At 35.3% G+C, this 22,498-nt stretch overlaps 2 protein-coding genes across 2 annotated transcripts; one reads left to right on the top strand and one right to left on the bottom strand.

Moving 5' to 3' along the window:
- The first annotated feature begins 424 nt into the window (after positions 1-424).
- On the top strand, positions 425-781 carry LOC138871944 (uncharacterized mitochondrial protein AtMg00810-like). Its single transcript, XM_070149871.1, has one exon. The coding sequence runs from the start codon at positions 425-427 to the stop codon at positions 779-781; it is 357 nt and encodes a 118-aa protein (XP_070005972.1).
- An 864-nt stretch (positions 782-1,645) lies between these two features.
- On the bottom strand, positions 1,646-8,955 carry LOC104242889 (protein LIFEGUARD 4-like). The gene is made up of 5 exons (XM_009798004.2): positions 8,747-8,955; positions 8,369-8,659; positions 7,478-7,591; positions 2,169-2,326; positions 1,646-2,060 (listed from the first exon to the last, which is right to left on the bottom strand). Exons 2-5 carry the CDS (start codon positions 8,634-8,636, stop codon positions 1,863-1,865), a joined length of 738 nt encoding a protein of 245 aa, XP_009796306.1. The 5' UTR covers positions 8,637-8,659; positions 8,747-8,955; the 3' UTR covers positions 1,646-1,862.
- Positions 8,956-22,498: the final 13,543 nt, after the last annotated feature.

The following is a 22,498-nucleotide window of genomic DNA, read 5'->3' as shown; positions in this document are numbered from 1 at the left end:
TTCAAAATGCTTTTTTGAATGGAGACCTTGAAAAGGAAGTTTACATGACTTTTCCTTAAGGATTTAGTAGCCAAGGGGAACATAAGGTTTGTAGACTACTTAAATCCTTATATGGGCTCAAGAAGGCATCTAGGCAATAAAATTTGAAGTTCTCTCAAGCCTTGTCTTTGTCCGGTTTTAAGCGAATCAAGCATGACTATTCTTTATTTACTAGAAATATCGATAACAAGTTTGTTTTGATTTTGGTCTATGTAGTTGATATTTTTGTTACAGGAAATGGTTTGTAGGAAATTAAAATTGCACAGGAATCTCTTCATCAACATTTTAAAATGAAAGAACTTGGAGAAGTTAGATATTTTTTAGGTATAGAGTTTGCTAGATCAAAGGAGGGTATCCTTATCACTCAAAAAAAAATGCATTAGAGATGGTATCTGATGTAGGCTTGGCAAGTTCTAAACCTAAAAAGACACCAATGGAGAAGAACTTGAAGTTGACAAGCACTGAGTTTGATACTTGCACAAACACAAGTAAGGGAGATAAGTTGCTAGAAGACAGAGGGAGTTATCATAGGCTCATAGGGAAACTTTTGTATCTAACAATAATAAGGCCTGATATCTCATATGTAGTGCAATCCCTAAGTCATTTTATGCATGCACCTAAGGAATCTCACTATGAAGCAACACTTCATGTAGTAAGGTACATCAAGAAGCAACCAGGGCTGGGGCTGTTAATGTCAAGTTACAACAAAGAAGAAATAGAAGCATTCTGTGATTCAGACTAGGCGTCATGTCCTATGTCAAGAAAGTCTGTTACTGGATACTGTATTAAGCTTGGAAGTTTAATCATATCCTGGAAAGCTAAGACATCACATTATGTCTAGAAGCTCAGCTGAAGCTGAGTACAAAAGCATGCCACACACAGTAGATGAACTTGTGTGGTTGAAGGGTCTATTGGAAGAGTTGAGTGTGTAAAACTGCCCATGAAATAGACTATAGAAATAGACTGCCTTTTTATCCGAGAAAAAATTCAAGAAGCGCTGATCAAGATATCTTATATTGCCAGTCAAGAGCAACCAACAGAAATGTTGACCAAAGCACTTGGACATCAGCAACATGCAGCATTAGTCTCGAAGTTGGGAATGAAAGATATTTTTTCATTTTCAACTTGAGGGGAGTGTTGAAATTAGAGTTGTAAATAGTTGTACATTTCTGTATTTATGTAGTACTCTTCTAGAAGGTAGTTAGTTAAGAAGTTAGTTGTTAATTTCCTCTTTCACAAAGTAGGTTGTGTTAGTTAGGATAAATAGGTGATGTACAACTCATTTTCAGTTCAAGCCAATTAACAGAAAATTGCTTCTCATTTCTCTCTCTCTATCGTCTTCTCTGCTCTCTCTCTCTCAAGCTCACCAATGGCGGAACTTAGGGCTAGATTTCAACGCTCCTCAGGAAGTGTTTTGCCCACAAACGGCCGCACCCCCTTCGAATAAATAAAGATGAAGCTTTCTTTTCCAAAAACTATCTTTTTTTTGTTCTAAAGACTAAACTATTAATACAATAGTTGTATAAAATGCTAAGTAAATGAGCGAAAAAGAAAAGGGTCGATCCAATTAAGAATAAAAGGTCACATATCTTAAGTAGTATGATTATCCTACAAAATGATAATCAAGCCAAGGAAGACTCAATGGTAATATATATATTTCTTCACCCAATTGTACATTAAACAAACCATACATGAAGGGCAGTACTAATGTATGACATTCTCAAGACTAGGAATAACATAATAAATCTCTGAGCATAGGAAATTTCCAGCTTGCTAATTAACAAACACGAACACTATGCAACCAAAATTATTACATACATGAATCATTCACCAACGACGCCAAGAAGAGCTAAGAAGAGGTTGACGATGTCTCCGAAAAGGCAGATTGCTGCAATGACATATTCATCGTAGGTGAAGTTCCTGATTAAGTTATTTGTGTCGTATATGATATAAGCTGAGAATAGAAGTGCCGCCAGACAGCTATATACCATCCGTACCTCCCGTCCTAAATGAAGAATATACTGTTGCATTGGAAACCATCTCGTTAGTAAAAAGAAGATGTACATATTTTCGAATTCTAAGAAGAAATATATATATATGTGGATATAATTAAAGTGATATAGACGTACCTGGGCTAGAAGAAAGAAAATGAGGACTATGGATGCACAGAACAAGAAAGGACCAAGAAAGCTGAAGTCCATGCCTCTGCTTGCAGCCCAAAATGTGTAGAGGGTAAGGCTAACAGTTATAAGAACTGTCAGCCCAGCAGCCGTCAAGATAGTAGGCCCTGGAAACAAACGTTACATCAAAGTTTGAACTTTTGGGATCTTTGCACAAATAGCCGGTTAGATTCACTGTTTATTTTTCTTAAGTATACACTGATTATACATCGATTTTACATGGTTATACACATTATATATTGATTATACATCTGCCAACTATTTTTAGTTTAAGATGTTGGTGGGCAGCTATTTCGGTTAATTTTTCATTATCTTTAAATACAGTAGATCATGTTTCAAAATAGTGATGGGTTCAGAATATAAGGTTAAATTATCTAATCTTAATTATACTTTTATTTTGTAATACTTTTAATTTGAAATTTACTTATTTAGAAATTAAATAAGGAGTACTATCGATCGTATATAGCTTATGATAATAGAAAATATTCAATCTTTCTTTTTTATCTAAGAAAAACTTGAATTTTCAAAATTATGTCATACATAATGAACTGAAATGGGTACAAATTTGATTCTATTTTTGACTTGCGCAATTAGCGTATTTGGATTTTGATCAAAGTATTATCTCCTTAAATTTTTAAATGAAATAATTTGTGTACGTCAATTTTTTTCTGAAAAAGAAGAAGAGATATACTGGGTAGTTTCATTGGAAAACTGTCCCATTTTGTATTATGACCGACAATCAATTAACAGTGCTGTGCAATACTCAAAGAAATGTTGTCCAGCCTAAGGCCCAATGACCTAATCCTATTTTTTTTTTGTTTTCATTCCTATTCGGAATTTGATTCGGTGTTTATTCCTATTTTGAGTGGGTTTTGACTTTAAGAGAAAGCACCACTCATCATCTATAAATAAGACAACCTTGGAGAATTATTCTATACTCATTGATACAAGTCTTTGAAAGACTTAAGCACATAAGAGTGATTTTTGATAGAGCTTTCATCAAGAGAGAAGAGAGAAGAAAAGTATATGTTTTGTTGCAGATTTTTATTTCGACCAGCCAACTTGAAATCATGTTTTTGATTCGTTAACCATTGGATCGGACTGCAATTTTGACTGAGTGTTCGTAACAACTTGATGTTTGATTTGAAAGGTTGAAATCGAATTTGGAGGCTCGTAGCATCAGATTTCGAGACTCGAACAATAACTTCGTTTTTGTGGATTCTCCTCTCTCTTCAATTGATTGGTTGCTTCTCTTGTTGCTATTGTTACTCCGTATTTGGCACTTGTTGAGTAGCCAATTTTGAAAATTTTTGTAACCCTCTTATTGTTATAGTGGAGGTTTTTGTATCTTTGTGATCCCGTGGTTTTTACCTTCGATTTGAATGGTTTTTTACGTTAATATTTGGTGTTCTTTATCTTCTTTATTTTCGGGTTTGCCTCTTTCTTGACATATCAGTGGTATCAAAGCCTTGGTTATTTATCCGGGTTATTACGGAATGGAGGAGAATATGAGCAAGATGGTATGTTTAAATGAGAGAAATTATAATGTTTGGAGAAGTAAGATGAAAGATTTGTTGTTCGTGAAGAAGATGCATCTACCCGTTTTTGCAGCTCATAAACCCGAGAGTGTATCTGATGAAGATTGGAATTTTGAGCACCAACAAGTATGTGGATATATACGCCAATGAGTTGAAGATAACGTTCGCAACCATATTGTGAACGAGACACATGCGAGATCATTGTGGGAAAAGCTAGAGACTCTTTATGCTTCAGAAACTGGGAACAACAAGTTGTTCCTGCTAAAGCAATTGATGACCTTTAAATACAAGGAAGGCAGCCCTATCCTTGATCACATAAATAATTTTCAGGACGTCCTTGATCAGCTGTCTGGAATGGGAGTTAATTTTGATGATGAGATACAAGGACTTTGGCTTCTTAATACTCTCCAAGACTCTTGGGAAACTCTTCGTGTTTCTTTGACAAATTCAGTTCATAGAGGTAAGGTGGCCATGGAATATGCCAAGAGTAGTGTGTTGAACGAGGAAGTAAGGAGAAAATCTCAGGGTTCGTCCTCACAAGCAGATATCTTGGTTACAGAAGACCGGGGGAGAGATAGAACAAGAGGCTCAAGGAATTGAGGTAAAAGTAGAAGTAAGTCAAGGTCCAAATACTATAATATTACATGCAACCACTGTGGCAAGAAAGGACATATCAAAAGGTCTTGCTACAAGTTGTTTCAAGACACTACAGAAGGAAAGAAAGCTGAAAATAACGAGAACGATGTTGCTGCTATTGTTCGAGATGACCTTCTTTTTGGTTATGATGAAAACGTCATCAATTTGGTATCCCATGAGACTAGCTGGATAGTAGATTCTGGAGCAACCTCACATGTCACACCAAGAAAAGATATCTTATACCCTTGTTGATTCTGGAGTATTAAAGATAGGCAATGCCAGTGAAGTTAATGTGTTTGGTGTTGGCGCAATTTGTTTGAAAACTAATAATGGTTCAACGTTAGTTCTTTAAGATGTCAAGCATGCTCTAGACTTTCCTTTCAATTTGATTTTCGTAGGAAGATTAGACGATAGAGGTTACCATAATGCCCTCTTTAATGGCCAATGAAAGCTCACTAAGGGCTCGTTAGTAGTGTCTCGCAGAGTCAAGTCTGGTTATTTATATGTAACACATGGCTCTATTATTAATGACTCCATAAATCTTGTGAATAGTGATACTTTATCAGAATTATGGCACCGAAGATTGAGTCATATGAGCGATAGGGGGGTTACGTGTTTGGCTAAGAAAAGTTTGCTTTCCGGATTGAAACAAGCAAAGTTGAAAAGGTGTATCCATTGTTTAGCAGGAAAATAGAAAAGGGTTTCCTTTCATAGCCATCCTCCCTCAAGAAGCCCGATTTATTGGAGCTAGTACACTCTGATTTGTGTGGTCCTTTTAAAGTAAAGTCAAAAGGTGGTGCACTTTACTTTGTGACCGTTATTGATGATCATTCTCATAAGCTCTGGGTGTATCATTTGAAATCTAAAGATCAAGCACTTGGCGTGTTTAAGGAATTTCAGGCCTTAGCTGAGAGACAGATGGGAAAGAAGTTAAAATTTATTCGCACTGACAATGGTGGTCAATATTATGGTCCCTTTGATAACTATTGCAAGGAACACAGAATTCGTCATCAAAAAACTCTACCCAAGATGCCACAATTGAATGGTTTGGCAGAGAGGATGAATAGAACTCTAGTTGAGAGAGTTAGATTCTTACTTTCAGAGGCTAAACTTCCAAATACATTTTGGGCGGAAGAACTTAACACTGTTGCCTATGTTATCAATTTGTCTCCTGCTGTTGCTTTGGATGGTGATGTCCCAGATAGAGTTCGGTTTGCCAAATATGCTTCTTATGATCACCTGAGAGTTTTTGGGTGTAAAGCTTGTGTGCATGTTCCGAAAGATGAGAGATCTAAACTGGATATCAAAACTAAGTAGTGCATCTTTATCGGTTATGGTCAAGATGAGTTTGGGTATCATTTTTATGATCCAGTTGACAATAAACTTATTAGAAGTCGTGATGCAATATTCTTTGAAGACCAAACTATTGAAGATATTGACAATGCTGAGAAGATAGATTCTCAGGGTAATGAGAGCTTAGTTGATATTGATCCAGTTTCAATTGCTAAGGCACCTATTGCACATGAAGGAACCCAAGACAATGATGGAGATAGTGATCAAGATCAAAATGATCATCATAGTATAGATGTTATGGATGCTCCGGTTGATGAAGTTGTAGTTGATCAGCAACCAATTCTGGCACAGGTAGCTACTTCGAATGCTCCTGAAACCTCTCGTATAAGATCTACAAAGGAGAAGCAAAAATCCATGCGCTATCCTCCTGATGAGTATGTACTTTTGACTGACATGGGAGAACCTGAGAATTATGATGAAGCCATGCAAGATACTCACAAAATTCAGTGGATCGAAGCCATAGAAGATGAGATGAAGTCACTCCATGAGAATGACACATATGAGTTAGTGAAATTGCCGAAAGGTAAGAGAGCTTTATCTAACAAATGTATATTCAGAATAAAGCAAGATAACCATACCTCTGCACCTAGATACAAGGTGAGGTTAGTTGTTAAAGGTTTTGGTCAGAAGAAGGGAGTTGATTTTGATGAAATTTTCTTCCCTGTTGTGAAGATGTCTTCTATTCGTGTGGTTCTAGGCTTAGCTGCAAGTCTAGATTTAGAGGTCGAGCAGATAAATGTCGAGACTACTTTTCTTCATGGTGATTTAGATGAGGAGATTTATATGGAGCAGCCTGAGGACTTCGTAGTTAAGCTTGCAGTTAAGTATGTGTTTTGCTGAAAATTGGCAGGCATGAAGCCTATTAATAGTTTCTCTACTTGAAGATACATTTGGCCCCTTGACTGAAGGGGGAGTTTGTTGGGCTCATGCCCATGTTGTCCAGCGAAAGGCCCAATGGCCTAATCCTATTCTCTTTTAGTTTCCATTCCTATTCGGAATTGGATTCGGTATTTATTCCTATTTTGAGTGGGTTTTGGCTTTAAGAGAAAGCACTACTCATGTTTATAAATAAGACAACCTTGGAGAATTATTCTATGCTCATTAATACAAGTATTTGAAAGACTTAAGCACATAAGAGTGGTTTTTGAGAGAGCTTTCATCAAGAGAAAAGAGAAAAGAAGAGTATTTGTTTTACTGTAGATTTTTATTTCGACCAGCCAACTTCAAATCACGTTTTCTGATTTGTTAACAGTTGGATCGGGCTGGAATTTTGACTGAGTATTCGTAACATCTTGGTGTTTTATTTGAACGGTGGAGATCGGATTTAGAGGCTCTTAGAATCTGATTTCGAGCCTCGAACAATAGCTTTATTTTTGTGGATTCTACTCTTTCTTTAATTGATTGGTTGTTGCTCTTGTTGCTCCGTGTTTGGCACTTATTGTGTAGCCAATTTGGAGAATTTTTGTAACCCTCTTATTGTTATAGTGGATCTTTTTGGATCTTTGTGATCCTGTGGTTTTTACCTTCGATTTGAAGGGTTTTCCACGTTAAAATTTAGTGTTCTTTATCTTCTTTATTTTCGGGTTTGCCTCTTCCTCGACATAACAATATTATCGTGTTACGGATTGCTGCTCATCGCAGAATGTAGTTTTGTAATTAATTTATTCTGATTTAATTGTGTAATAATTTTTATATCATTAGTACATAAAACTTGAATTCAAGAAAAGTTACCTCTTTTAAATGCGCAGGCCGCTCCAACAACAAATGCCAGACACAGGGTGAATACTGCCATAAGAACATAGTTCCATGGATGTTTTCTTCCGTAGCGACCCATGAAGAAGCAAACTGCCAATTTTACACCAAAGATTAAAAGAAAACAATTAGCACACTTTTCATTAAGTCATGAAAATTGTGAATTGACATTAAACAATATAATATCTGCCCCAGAAAAAGAAAAAGTATAACATATATATTAGATATCCCAGTGATGGGGAAATAACAGAAAACAATCTTAAATTGAGAACCAAAAAAATTTAGAATAAGTTCTCAACAAACTTTGAACTGCATTTGTCTCAATTTGTTTGGCATTATTTACCTGAACATAAAACAAAAAAACAAAGAAAGAATCTTTTTAAAAACAAGCTAAATATGCATAGAATATACCAAAAGTATCCTAATAAGGTTAATCAGGAATCATGTCTATTTCTATAAAAGTATCTAATTGAAGGTAAAATAAGAAATTTTATATTTTGTGTCTCTTATACAACTGACACTAGTTGTATGATGCATCTTTTTGTCTTACAGTTTTGTAGACCCATATTTTTTGGACCCAAAAGTATAAGATTGAGGTCAACAAATTTGTGAGAGAAAAATGAGTCTCACACAACTAATGTCAATTGTGTGAGATACACAATGAAACTTCTAGTAAAATAAAAACTATCATCAAGGGTGCCAATATCTTTTTTAAACGAACAAAAAAGAATAGAATGCCAAATGAATTGTGACGATGAAGCATCCTTTTAATTTTTTAAGGCTCTCAAAAATAAATTACTTAGTAAGTACTACATAGAGGACTAAAAAGAAAAATGTAATAAGAAAGCTTGTAAGAAGAATTGGTTTTACGTATAAAAGCGATGACAATAAGGACAATCAAGGTGGCGAAGCCAAAAGGTGTGCGCATGTAATCTTTGACGGCCGGAGTGAAAAACATGGCGGTGGCAATCACGGCGGTGACGAGAAGCTGCGTGCACACAATCGCGTAAACTTTTCTGATAAATGCCCATCTCATCTTTGGATCTTCCGTCATTCCGGGGTATATTTGGGCACCGCCGGCTCCGCCTTTGCCGCCGGACTCAATGTCCACACCACCGGCTCCTCCCTTCTTGAACATTTTGTTAAGTGTTCCTGAATTATCTGATGAAAATCGAATCTTGAATTAAACATAGGCAGATAATGATTTTTAATTTTAATATGCGTACATATATTATGATCTGCACTTACCGTCTTTGAATGATGAATTCGCCTCTGGAATTATTTGGGAAGTGTGTTTTATCAGGTATCAAATCAACCCCGGAAAGGGGACGAAATGATATGGGAAAATTGGAATTGTTTTTGACGCAGATAACAAATGTGTTTGGATGTGATGAAGAGATTGGTTTAGATGAATATGGAGGAAAATTATTCTTGGCTTCTGTATTTCTCGAGTTGTGGCAATAAGTGAGAATGAGAGGTTGAGAATTAATATGGCTTGCATGCATGGGATCATTCTGCGGTTTGCGGTACCATGAGAGCTAGCTAGTACGTTCAAATTCTAACTTTTTGTAAATACCGAAATTTATTATCCGGCACTCCCTCCGGTTCAAAATAAGTGATTTTTTGATTTTTTTGTGGTCCAAAATAAGTAATTTTCCAGATTTCAAGAATGAATTAATTATTTTTTTCCTACATTATCCTTGGAGTAAATAGTGTTGGAGTATGTGTTAGGAGTGTTTATGAGAGATAGCAAAGGTTAATATAGTCAATTTCATTGCTCATTAATGTTAAAAGATGGATTCCTTAATCTGTGTGAAAACATCCAAAAAATCACTTATTTTGGACCGGAGGGAGTACTCTATAAAAGCCACAGATTGTCTAATATTAGTCATACACATGAGAGAATTTACCTTAGAGACAATGAGTGTCACCGCTTCATTAGATATTTTTACTAATTATTTATCATATAATACGGAAAATTGAAATATTAGATACGAATAATGATAATATGCTAGATTACATGTAATCTGATATATTTTACCCTGGATTGAACATGATTTTAGGTGTTTTGAAGGTTGATATATGACCAATTAAGCTTAATGGTTGAAGTTTATTATTCCCTTTGTTCCAATTTATGTGAACGTGTTTGACTGGGCACAAAGTTTAAGAAAAATGAAGACTTTTAGAATTTGTGGTCCTAAACAAGTCAAAAAGGGGTCCAGGGTATTTGTGTGGTTATAAAAGCTTCTCATTAAGGGTAGATTTGGAAGTTTAAGCTAAATTATTTCCATATTTAGAAAGGGGTCATTCTTTTTGGAACAAGCCAAAAAGGAAATAGGTTCACATAAACTGGAACAAAGAGAGTATGTAGGAAGCCAAGAATGAAAAATAGATTTGAGAAATAATAAAGCTAAAAGGTAAATTCTGGAGAAATGAAAGGAAAATTGTGTCCATGCGGTGAAGTAACTGCCCATATAGAGCACAAGAAAAGCATAGGTAGTGAAGTAAACTCGCATAGCACAGGAAAAACAAAGAAAAATCTGGAATTTTAACAAAATCCTGTACGAAGCACAGTTATATCGCCAATACAAATTTGCATGCATTTTATTTTGAAGGGCAACTTAGTCATTTGGCTCAGGAATGCGATATAAAAACTTTTAACCCTCATTTCAGTCGTATACTTGACCTCAGAAGGCGAGTAAGATTGTTGAAGCAGATTTGAGCTCGGAAAATCTTCAAATCTTTTCTACACGACGAATCGAAGAGTTTTTCTCTATTTTTTCTATCTTTCTTGCTATGGGTATTGGATTGACAATAGTTTATGTGTTTTTGAGTATTAATATGAATAGTTAAACCTCTTTCCTAGGATTTTGATAGAATCAATTATTGAGTGAATTATTGACCATGCTTATCTATAATTGAGTTGTTCTTATAATCTATTTGTTCAATTACGTTTTGCTTGTTGTTAATTGAATGACCATCAATTAACTATGCCTATTAAATCTAGTATTACTTGAGAAAGAATACTTGATTAGGTTGTTGTTGAATATTGTCACTTTTGAGTAAGTTAATAGAATAATTACTTAGATTTAAAATGGGATTATAGAGATAGCAAAACTTTGGCCTGAGAATTGCTAGCTAGGTTTAGTTAGAGAGAAGAATTCTCAAAAATTACTACTTTTGATCGAGATATAATTGCAGTAAAGGAGAACTTACGATCAATGAAGAATAATTCGGTGAGATTATAGTGAACATGTTAAGCCTTCATCCTGATAATTGTGAAAATCACAATCCTAGGCTTTTTTCTTTTTGAATTCACCTATTTCTCTTTAGTTGATAAATTTATTGCTTTAGTATTTTATAGTTACGTAGTTTAAAACAAAAATCTTATTCTTTATAACTCGAAATTGTTTGAACTTGTTTTCTTATTGATATTAAATAGTTATAGTTAAGCCTTAGTTCTTTCTGGAATTCGATCCTGAACTTATAAAGTTATATTTGCAACGACCACTTATTTTTTTTAGGACTAGAATTATATTGGGCGTGATCAAATAAAAAAAAATGACATCGCTTGAATCAGAAGTCCTCAGCTGGTCTGCTCGTGAAAAGCTTCAGCTTTCTTTTAAAGGTCCATAGTTTGATTGTTGGTGATGCAGCTTGCCTTAATAATTTTTTGAGACTTTTACCCCTTAAAATACAAGATGCGAGCTATATTTAGGAATTGTCACGACCCAAATCAACCGTCACGATGACGCCTATCGTGATACTAGGCAAACCACTACTCAACCATCTCAACACAACAAAAACTTTGAAAATAAAGACGGAAGCAATTAATATATAAGAAAACCTTTTTGAAACAGAAATAAATTCGCAACATAAAATAGTTTATCCCAAAACAGTGGTGTCACCGAGTACATAAGCATCTATTCTAGGATACAGTCTACTATAATGTCTAGGGAATAAGAGCTGAAATATAGATAAAGATAATGAAGGAGAGTCAAGGCATGTGAATGTCATACAACTCTCGATACTCTCTGAATCCTTACTCCTCAATCAATAGTCACCATGACCGGAAGCACCTGGATCTGCACACGAGGTGCAGTGTGTAGCGTGAGTAAAACTAACTAAATAAATAAAAAATCCAACCTTTGGACTGAAAGGTAGTGATAAACTCAACCGGCACAGTTCAATATAGAAATAACAGTGAAGAAACGTAGGCATGCTTTCAAGTTCAATAGATAGTTCAGTACACTAAAATAGATTGAATCTGAATGATATGAAGAATATAACTCTTCTACGTCTACATGCCAATGCACGTGCTATATGTGATGCACCATGTTGACAGCCTCCTGTGCTCACAATCTCGAATTCTCAATCACTCGGTACTGTATATGGCCCATACGTTCCAGAAAAGATCCATCCTGGAATATATACATCACTGACCATCAGTCACCTAGTACCAAGTAGGGACAATCCAGCCCGTGAAGAAGATCCATCTTCAGGTATATAATGCTTCAGACAAGGTCTATGTCCAGGGAAGATCCATCCCTCAATAATATCAACCGCACTCACTAGGGGTGTGTACAAACTCCGGAGGGGCTCTTTCAGCCCAAGCGCTATCATAAATCAGTATAACCGCTGCGGCGTGCAGCCCGATCCCAGAAATGTCACTCATAATCAGGCTCTCGGTGTTACTCAGTCATCAATCTCTCCAGTCTCACTCACGAGTTTACAAATGTCATGAAACTATCCCGAACATGATGATATGATGTATCAACAAATAACAACAAAGAATGAGAAATGATATGAAATAAATGAACATGACTGGGTACGAAATATCAATGAGATCAGCAGGTTAACAGCAAGAAATGACTACTATGGGTCTCAATAGTACCAACATATAGCCTAAACATGATCTCTATCATGATTGACATCTCAGTTATTTTGTCACATAGTGAAAACACAGATATTAACAAAATAGGACCACTTTATAGTGCCATAGAATAGACCAGGTCCCAATTCACATGGTGCATTCTCGCACGCCCGTCACTTGGCAGGTGCGTCACCTCAATACCAATCATATAACACATAATTTGGGGTTTCGAACCCTCAGGACCAAGTTTGAAAGTGTTACTTACCTAAATCCGGGCCTACTCCAACATGCCTTTGCCTTTCAAATTAGTCTCCAAACATCCGAATCTAGCCACAAGCAGTACAATACAATCAATATAGGCTAAAGAAATCAATTCCATAAGAAAATATAAATTTATAGCCAAAATCCAAAATCGGCTCAAACCCGGGCCCACATCTCAAAATCCGACAAAGTTACAAAATCCAAAAGCCCATTCACTCACGAGTCTAACCATACCAAATTTACCAAAATACGATACCAAGCGGTCATTCAAATTTCCAAAATTCACTCTCAAAATCTCTAGCCTCAAACTCCAAAATTTTACTTCAAAAATACACCAACTAGGTGGAAAATCAGTGGGGAAAACATAATTATTGTAGAAAAATGAACACAAGGGGCTTACCTCAAGAATGCCTCTTGAAAATCCCCTCAAAACCTCCAAAATCCGAGCTCAAAATGATAGAAATGGTGAAACATCTCGGAACCCTCGTATTTATAGTTTCGGCCCAGGCTTTCGGCATTTGCGGCAACTTAGCCTCTTCTGCGGCTTCGTGGGTGCGAATAAGTCGCCCGCTTCTGCAAAAACTTCCGCTCTTGCAGACGAAAATTCCGCTCCTTCGGGCTCGCTCATACGAGGAAATAACCGTTTCTGCGGAGCCCAGCCCACAAGCCAAATCTGCTTCTACGGTCCTTCTGTCGCTCCTGCGATCACGCAGGTGCGGGAAAGCCATCGCACCTGCGGCCATCTGCTACCTCACATTAACTCCGCATCTGCACTGCTCCTCTCCGCATCTGCTAGCTCGCATCTGCGGTTCCTCATCCGCAGGTGCGATTACACCAGCAAAGACAACACTTCAGCCATCCTTCAACATCAAACTTTGATCCGTTAACCGCCCGAAACTCGCCCAGGCCCCCGGGATCTAAACAAAACATACCAAACAAGTCCTAAATCACGATATAAACTTAGTCGAACTTTAAAATCACCTCAAACAACATCAAAAACACGAATTACACACGGATTCAAGCTTAATGAACTTTGAATTTTCAAATTCTACAAACGACGTCAAAACCTATCAAATCACGTCAGATTGACCTTAAATTTTCTACACAAGTCACAAATGACCACACAAACCTACTCCAACTTCCGAAAATCCAATCCGACCCTAATATCAAAAAATCCAATCCCGGTTAAACTTTTAACTTTTGCCATTTCAAGCCTAATTCTACTATAGACTTCCAAATCACAATCTGGACGTGCTCCTAAGTCCAAAATCACCTAACAGAGCTATAGAATTATCAAACTTCAAATTCGAGGTCGTTTACACATAAGTCACCATACGGTCAGCCTTTTTAACTTAAGTTTTCTATTAAGAGACTAAGTGTCTCAATTCACTTTGAAATCTCTCCGAAACCGAACCAACAAACCAGATAAGTCGTATAATAGCTGTGGAATACAAAAGGAGCAGTAAATGGGGGAAAAAAGCTACAACTCTCTAAATGACCGGCTAGTTCGTTACATGAATAAACCTTCAACCTTATAATTCAACAAAGAGCAGTAAAACCAATTGAGCTATAGTCCATTTAAAAGTTAAACTGACAATGAGTAATTTGAAACAATTGCTATTTCCACAGTAAGTTCCCTCCATTTTCTTTCTTTCTTTCTTCCTTCTAATAAATACCTATAGAAGCATGAAACTTATCCTCCTGTGTTCAGATTAGTGAAATTTTGTTTTACTTTTGCCCCGTTGCTACAACTAAAATTAAAAGAATTTTCTCAGTAATTATGAAATTGAATAAATGATGAGTTTTTGAATAGTTGTTTAGTGCCTTATATAAATAAATGATTAATTTTTTAATATTTTTAATGAGGCTTAATACATTAGAATATATGAAAAAGTGAGTGGAGTTCATTCAACTATAGATACGTTAGAACCTTGGAAAAATCATACTCCCTGTCCCAATTTATATGTCATATTTTTTTTAGGTCTGTTAAAAAAAAATTACACTTACTTATTTAGAAATAATTTAACTTTAAACTTCCTACTTTACCCTTAATATAATGATTATTTTGAGTTCTAGCATCCCCTTTTGTGATTTGAGACTTCTCATAGCACTACCAGAAAATGGGCCTATGAGAACAGTTATTTTGGCAACGGTTTGTGAACCGTTGCCATAGAGTAGATATAGTAACGGTTGCAACTGTTACAATAGAATTTGGGTGGTATCAGCACACTTTAGCCATCAAACAGTTGTAATTGTGACAAAACCGTTGCTATAGAGGTTTGTTTCGCAACGGATGTTTAAACCGTCCCAATAGACATATATATGGCAACGGTTTTTGGAAAAAATTTCCATGGGAAGGGTGTTCATTCCCCCTCATTTTTTTCGCTAAAATTTAGTGAGCCCACCAACTGACCTGTCATTTTTTATATTTTAATTAATTTTAATAATGTAAATATAATAAACGTTAACCGACCTCCAGTATAGTCATACAGTCGATACATCCAAACTCCTCTCTCTCTTTTCTTTTTGCCTTGGATTCAAGAATCCAGCTCCTAAATCCTCTCTTGGACGAATTTCTTCCAAATCTTTCAGATTTACTTTGTCACTTTCACTCTCTCTATATCTATGCAAATACCTCTTCATTGGATCACAATAATCATCAAACCCTAGAGTTCCCAAAGCCGAAAACGTGGTCGCTGTTCACCATTTTCCGTCGGTCTTTCTGGCACTTCTCCGAAGCTTTGCAGGTTACAAATCCAATGAACTCAGATACCCACTTCTTCAAGGACAGTTGCTAGCCTTCCCCAAATCCCCAAATTCTAAAATCATATTTGTGCTCGAATCAGAAAAGCCCAAAATCACCATATGCATGGTAATTTTCTCTCTTCTTTTGGTCATTTTTACTATGTTTTTTAGTTCTTGGCAAAAGGGTTCTTAATTCATGCTGTAGTCTTTTGGGTTCTGTATTTAATTCATGCTGTAGTCTTGGCAAAAAAGTTCTTAATGCATACGTGTTTTATGTGTCCGATGTAGTCTTGGCAAAAAGATTTAAGATTTATTATCTTAGCTGTGTATTATTTTAACTTTGCTAACTATTAAGTTCCTCTGTTTACTTTGTTTGGCTATATAAGTTTCATTTATGAATCCCTTTTTTCATTTGCAACTGTCGGAGTGATCCGCCGTTTGGCTCATACTGATGTATCTGCTACTCATAGCAATAGAAACTTATAGTGTGGTTTTGTCAACTTTTATGGTTACTGTAAATAACCACGGCCCATTATGCACATCGTTCTATTATGTTATATGTCTTCTGGTTATGGTTACTATTTCATTTCAATATAGGCTTTGTGTCGTTCAGTGAATATTCTAATATCTAATCACTATCCTTTCAAGTGAATATTGAATATTGAGTTAAGTTTAACTCATATGATAATAATGCATTAAATTTAATTCTTCAAAGTGCATCGCTTTGTCTTTCAAGTACTAGCAATTCTTTCAGATAGAATTGTCATCTTTCCATTGACTTAGCATCAACATGATACTATTGGCCTATGTTCTATGAATACCCGTAATATTTGTTGAGGTAGTTGTTTCTATAAGTTTTCAGAAAAAATAGATTAAACAAACGAAGAATGAGAGAGTTGCTCACTTGTTTCAATCATCATGCTTCTGCCATGATTTTGTGCTAAGAATGTAGTTATTTAGTCAGTTTATAACTATCTTTATCTCGGTAAAGCAATGGTAACGTTTAGAGTTTAACATAACTCCTTCCACTCGTGAAAGATTTGAGGAAAGAGGCTACATTCTAAAATAGACAAACACAAAATCAAAGTTTAAATATTCCTACTAGTAAATCGGCAAGCAAAACCCCAAACAAACTGAGTGTTCCTACTAATAAATCGGCAAGCATGGCCCAAATAAAACTTTCAGAATGCTAACCTATAGAAGGCCACACTCCCTTTCATTGATTTGCCAGAATACAAAAGTAGTCTGTTGGATACAAAAGCATTATGTTGAATTTGCCTCATATGAGCCAATAAAAACTTGGGTTCTAGAGACATTTATCTATACATGAAGCTTTAGTTTTCATACACTAATTTCTGTATTACATCGCTTTAACTTTTTATAATACTATATTCTAATAATTTTCGTCTTAATTTTATTGCACGAAATTTTTCATACTGAGATTAATACTTGAAGCTTTTTTTGCCTGCAAATTCTTGGTTTTTCTTAAGGTTGTATCTCGATCGCTATAATAGCAATCTGGTTTGTTCTCTTTTCCCACTCTATTTCTTCTGCTTTGAGTTTTACGATTGAAAATTTGATTTTGACTTGATTTGACTTGCGGATTAGATGTACTTTTAGCACTACAAGTGGTTAGAATTGCAAATTTGGCTATAGAGTTGAACGGACGATGCTTCAATTGAGATTTCCTTGTTTGCTTTGACTTGAATATGTCAAATGTGTGTATTCCTTGTAATTTGCCAACGGCTAATGTAACAAGACTCATTTTTTGGTAGCTTCAAGTGATGTTAATTTAACAAATTTACTGATTTTGTACGTATACTGGTCCCTATAATAATTTTATAATGTTGGAAATAAATCAGTATTAACGCACTAACAGAAATATGGAGTGAGATTTAATTTGTGTGTAAGCAGATTACAAAATATAATCAATTAACTAAGCTTATTTCCAAAGTGCCAGCTGTTTTTACTTAACTTGTAGTAAGAATAACAACGACTTACATCAAGTGATAGATTGATCAACAATGAAATGGACAAAGAAACCTTGCAACAGTTCTCTTCTTAAATGTTCACTTGGAACAGACGTTATTGTAATGGTTCAGAAACCGTTCCTACAGACCAGTTATTGGAACGGTTCTAACCGTTGCAATATTACATGGCTGATACTAGCACACTTTGGCTATAAAACCGTTGCCATTAATTAGAAGGAACTTAATGGTTGTTATTGTTTAAACATGACTCTATACATTCTTTGAAAAGTATAATAACTTAATCACATCTTTCCTGTTCATATTGTAAGAGATGATTTTTAAGAAGTTAACTTTTAAAGGTCTTAAATTGCTTTAGTGTTTGTGACTTTATAAGTTTCACCCTTAAAAGCAGTGGTCAATGTCAAATTAGTATGCTTTTGGTTTATTTGGTTAGTTTTGTTGATTTACTTTTATCGTATAGGATATCTATGGATAATGGTGATAAAAGTTGGATGAATCTCTTGAGATGGACGGATGAGTATATTCGTGGAGTGAATGATTTTCTTGATAAGGCATTTGAAAGAGCCGCCCAAAGAAATGACATATTATGCCCCTGCAAAAAGTGCATGAATCGCTATTGGTATTATAGAAATGTGGTGGAGGATCATTTGGTTGTTCATGGATTTGTTGATGGTTATACCAAATGGGTTTTCCATGGGGAAGGATTTTCCTCGAGAAATACACCTCATCCAAGCAATGATGATGAAGGTTCTACTATGCGTGACGATATTGATGGACTACTTCATGATCCATTTAGAAATATAGAGGTTCAGGCAGGGGATGAAGAAGAAGTTGGGGAAAGACTATCTGAAGATGCAAAGAAGTTTTTCAAATTGCTAGAGGAAGGAAAACAAGAGTTATATACTGGGTGTGAAATTTTAGTAAACTGAGCTTCACTATTCGATTGTACTTGCTTAAATCATTGCATGGGTTGAGTAATATGGCTTTCTCTAATTTGTTAGAGTTGATAAAAGAGGCATTTCCATTTGCTCAGGTATCAGAATCTTTCAACAAGCTAAAAACATGATAAAAAATTTGGGTCTTAATTATGAAAAAATACATGCATGCCCTAATGATTGCATGTTATTTTGGAAAGAAAATGCGAATGCTGATAATTGCATATATATACTTTCAAAATAGCACATATGCAGTTATAAGCATGCATAAGCATTATATAATTTGTTTATAATTTTTAAAGGCTCTAAATGGATTTATTTCTCCCCTTTTATTTATAAAAATCTCCAATAATTATCCTTCAAATTATTTTTGTGGTGATTTATTCCTCTAAATTCTTTATTTATGCCAAAATATTATTTAAATATTTGTAGTACATTTTTTTATAATTTTCATTTACATTTTAAAGCTAAATTGTATATCTTTGCAATAATAGCCCTACTAATGCATAATGTAACGACCCGACCAGTCGTTTTGGGCTCTAGCATGTCGTTCGGAAGTTTGAGGCCATGAGAAGCTTCACTTCAAGTATTATGACTTGTACGCATGGTCGGAATCGAATTCCGGGAAGTTCGAAGTTGATTTAGAAAGTTAATTCTAATTTCGGAAGCTTTAAGTTGAAAGAATTGACTAAGATTGAATTTTTGAGTAAATAACCTTGGAATAGGAATTTGAATGTTTTAGCAGGTTCGTATGATGATTTCGGACTTGGACGTATGTTCGGATCGAATTTTGGATGAACTGGGAGTGTTTCAGCGCTTATTGTGGAAGTTAGCATTTTAGAAGAATTTTACAAATTTGGGTTGAAGTGCATTTCAATGATATCGATGCTCGTTGGGGATTACGGGTCTGGGAATAGCTTCGTGTGGTGACTCTTGTATTGAGAGCGCGATCGAAAGTGAATTTGGAGGTCCGTAGGTCATTTTGGAGTCATTTGGCGAAAGTTAGAAATTTGAAGGTTTTTGAGAAGTTTGACCGAGAGTGGACTTTTTGATATCGGGGTCGGATTCCAATTTTGAAAGTTGGAATAAGTCCATAATGTTGAATGTGACTTGTGTGCAAAATTTGAAGTCATTCCGAATTGATTTGATATGTTTCGGTGCAAAATATAAAAGTTGGAAGATTTGAAAACTCATAATTCGATTCGATGCGCAATTCGTATTTTTGACGTTGCTTGAAGCCTCGATTAAGTTCGTATTGCATTTTGGGACATGTTGGTATAATTGGTTAAGGTCCCGAGGGCCTCAGGTGAATTTCGGAAGGTTAACGGAATGGATTTCGGACAATAGGAGTTGCTGCATTTTTCTGCTGCAGAAGCTGTTTTTGGACAGCATTGGTGCAATCGCAGAGCTGATTTTGAGAGATTATATCTTTGCAATCTATAAGGAATTTGAATATTTATAAAACATAAAAGTTATAGTCCTTGCATTCTAGTTTCCATAAAGATAAACCATTTATCATTTGGATATTTGTACAGAAAGTTATGATAGATTTAATAAAGGCTAGTAAAGCAGTTTTGCCAGATATTTCTGATGCGTGGAGCCAACTTTGGAAGCTTATATCTCAAAAATATAAGGAGTTATATAGTAGACAACCTAACAAATGAAAGTTCTTCGAGTTTTTTTTCTAATTATTTAAACCGTACATCATTTGTATATTTATACAAGGAGTTATGGACGTTTTAGTAAAAGGTGTCCAGCAGGGAAAAACTTGTAATATGAGGTACAACATGCACAACGCAAGGTACAACTCGCTGAAGCACCTATGCCTATATAAGGTAGTCGTGCAACAACCATTTTTGGGGGCTTTCTTGAGCTAGGGATTGGTTCTTTCATGGTGGATTCGACCTTGGGGACTACTTAAAAATACAAGGTGAGTTTTTTTTTTTGAATATTTTAAGTTAATAACATCATATTAACAGTAGTATTAACATCATTCAATCTTTGAAATCCCTAGAAATCTTCCAAGTTGTTCAAGAACACCAAAATTTTTTAACATTGGATTTTTAAGAAAAAGCTTCAAGAAGGTAATTCTAATGTTTCAAGATCATTACTTATGAGTCGGTGAGAGTAATTCTAATATTTGTTTCAAGTTGTTATGGTTGGATAATTGATTTCATAATCCCTAGTTCATAGCATGAATAGTGTTCTTGAGAAAATGAGGGAAAGATAAATAGTGTTCTTAGAATTGAAATTAAAGGATGTAATGAACCTATGAAATCATTTTCTAGCTTAGTTGGAAGTGTTCAACTAAGTAATCACCAAATTAAATATTTTGGAAATGTTGGTTAAGGAAAACGATGAATAGTAATTTGGCGGTGTTGGAGAATTAATGTAGTATCGTTGATGACTTCTAATGGGTATTAAATGATAAGAGCAAAGTTGAATGTGCTAGTGAGTGAACCTATTAGACGATTTGAGCCGGAGGCTTGTAGCCAACTTGTGAGCCATATTAATAAATATTTTTGAGTCATAGTTTGATTGTAATTGAGATTATAATTGTCGATATCAATTTGTTGGTGGCGTATGAGCATTTTACTCAATGTTACGATGTCGGAGGAGGATTAAAAGCTTGTGAATGTTAATAAAGCAAAAGTGAGTTTTGGAGCGTTGGGCATCAGTCGAGTTGTTGAAAGGCTTGGGAGCCGGCTATGGAACTTGAAGCGAGGTAAGTCTCCTTTTTAACCTTGTAAGAGGGAATTGTCTCCATAAGTGAAATAATTGGTTATGTGCTTCTATTTGTGGGGGCTACGTACGCACGAGGTGACGAGAGTCCGTGCGTAGCTACTATTATGCTTAAGTCCGGGTAGTCTAGGACCCAAAAGCATGCTATACCTGAACTATTTGTAATCTTATTGACAACTTAAATTGATTAAATCATATCGAATTAGTAAAAGAATTTCTAAAAAAAAGGATTAAACTTCATTTTCTTAAATCGTTAAAAGAGAATTGGCTTTTGCTTGGATAAATGTTTCCTGATTAATTCTTAATTGACTGTTTGAAAGTGTGTATCTATAAGTACCTGCGTCGAATGTATGTAACTCTATTATTTATATTTGACCGCGTCGCATGTATAATTCGCGAGCGGGGTAATAGATGCATCTATGGTTCGCGCTGTTCGTCCCTAGCCAGTGCACATTTTACATTTATGTTGGATCGGGCTGTACGACCTCGACATGATTTGCACGTGCTTGTAATTCTTGCTTGAGATTTACAAAAATTGATATTACCTCCCTAGTCCGAGATAAATTGATAAACAATGGAATATGAATTTGGAGACTTCTTAATAAAAAAGGATTGTTTACTTGTTTTCTTGATTTACTTGAATTTACTGTCGTTTCTAATAAATCCATGATTATTCACATTATTAATACATTATTATTGGACCACTAGTAAGTGTCGAAGTCGACTTCTCGTCACTATTTCTTCGAGGTTAGACGGGATACTTACTGGGTACACGTTGTTTTTGTACTCATACTATACTTGCTATGCATTTTTGTTTCACAGGCACATGTATGTCTAGTGGCCTAGTTGGGCGTAGTGGCATGGTTGATACGGAGACTTAGGTGAGCTGCACCTCTAGAGACGACCCACAACCAACAGAGTCTCCTTCAGAGTACTGTACTGTATTTTCTTCTCTATCCAATTTGTATTCCGGACAGTCATTGGTTTTCCTGACAGTGATGTCCGGCGCCATCACGAATCTTAGTGGATTTTGGGTCGTGACACATAATTACATTGTTGATGCATAAAATGATCTTTTATATTTTTAAAATATTAAGCAACTATTTTAAATCATTTTGGTACACAAAAATATTTTTTAGAAATTATTTATTATTTCTTATAAATTATATAGTATTAAAAATGGCTATTTAAAATCTCGCCTATTTTATTTTCAATTTCAGCCCCAACCTAACCCAATTTCTAAACCTCTTAGATCTGTACAGATCTGAGGTGATTCTGGTTTTTTTTATGTGAGTTTTACAACAACCTTATGATTCTTTATAAGAATCGTATGATTTTTCATCTTTTCCTAAAACTAGGGTTTCCGAAAATTCTTTTAATTGTTTGATGATTTATTGTGTTTAATCTTCTGGTTCTCATATATTTTGACTGATTTTATGAGTCTACTACAACC

This window comes from Nicotiana sylvestris, chromosome 1 (assembly GCF_000393655.2).
Source record: "Nicotiana sylvestris chromosome 1, ASM39365v2, whole genome shotgun sequence".
In the NCBI taxonomy this organism is placed as follows: Eukaryota; Viridiplantae; Streptophyta; class Magnoliopsida; order Solanales; family Solanaceae; genus Nicotiana; species Nicotiana sylvestris.
This window is presented reverse-complemented; position numbering and strand designations above follow the sequence as displayed.

Excerpts from the sequence above, each read along its gene's own strand:
- LOC138871944 (XM_070149871.1), top strand. The coding sequence starts at position 425 with ATGGTATCTGATGTAGGCTTGGCAAGTTCTAAACCTAAAAAGACACCA.
- LOC104242889 (XM_009798004.2), bottom strand. The coding sequence starts at position 8,636 with ATGTTCAAGAAGGGAGGAGCCGGTGGTGTGGACATTGAGTCCGGCGGC. Across the intron at positions 2,327-7,477 it reads GGCCTGCGCATTTAAAAGAG|GGCCTACTATCTTGACGGCT; the intron begins GTAACTTTTCTT and ends GTTTGTTTCCAG. Across the intron at positions 2,061-2,168 it reads TTTTCTTTCTTCTAGCCCAG|TATATTCTTCATTTAGGACG; the intron begins GTACGTCTATAT and ends CCAATGCAACAG.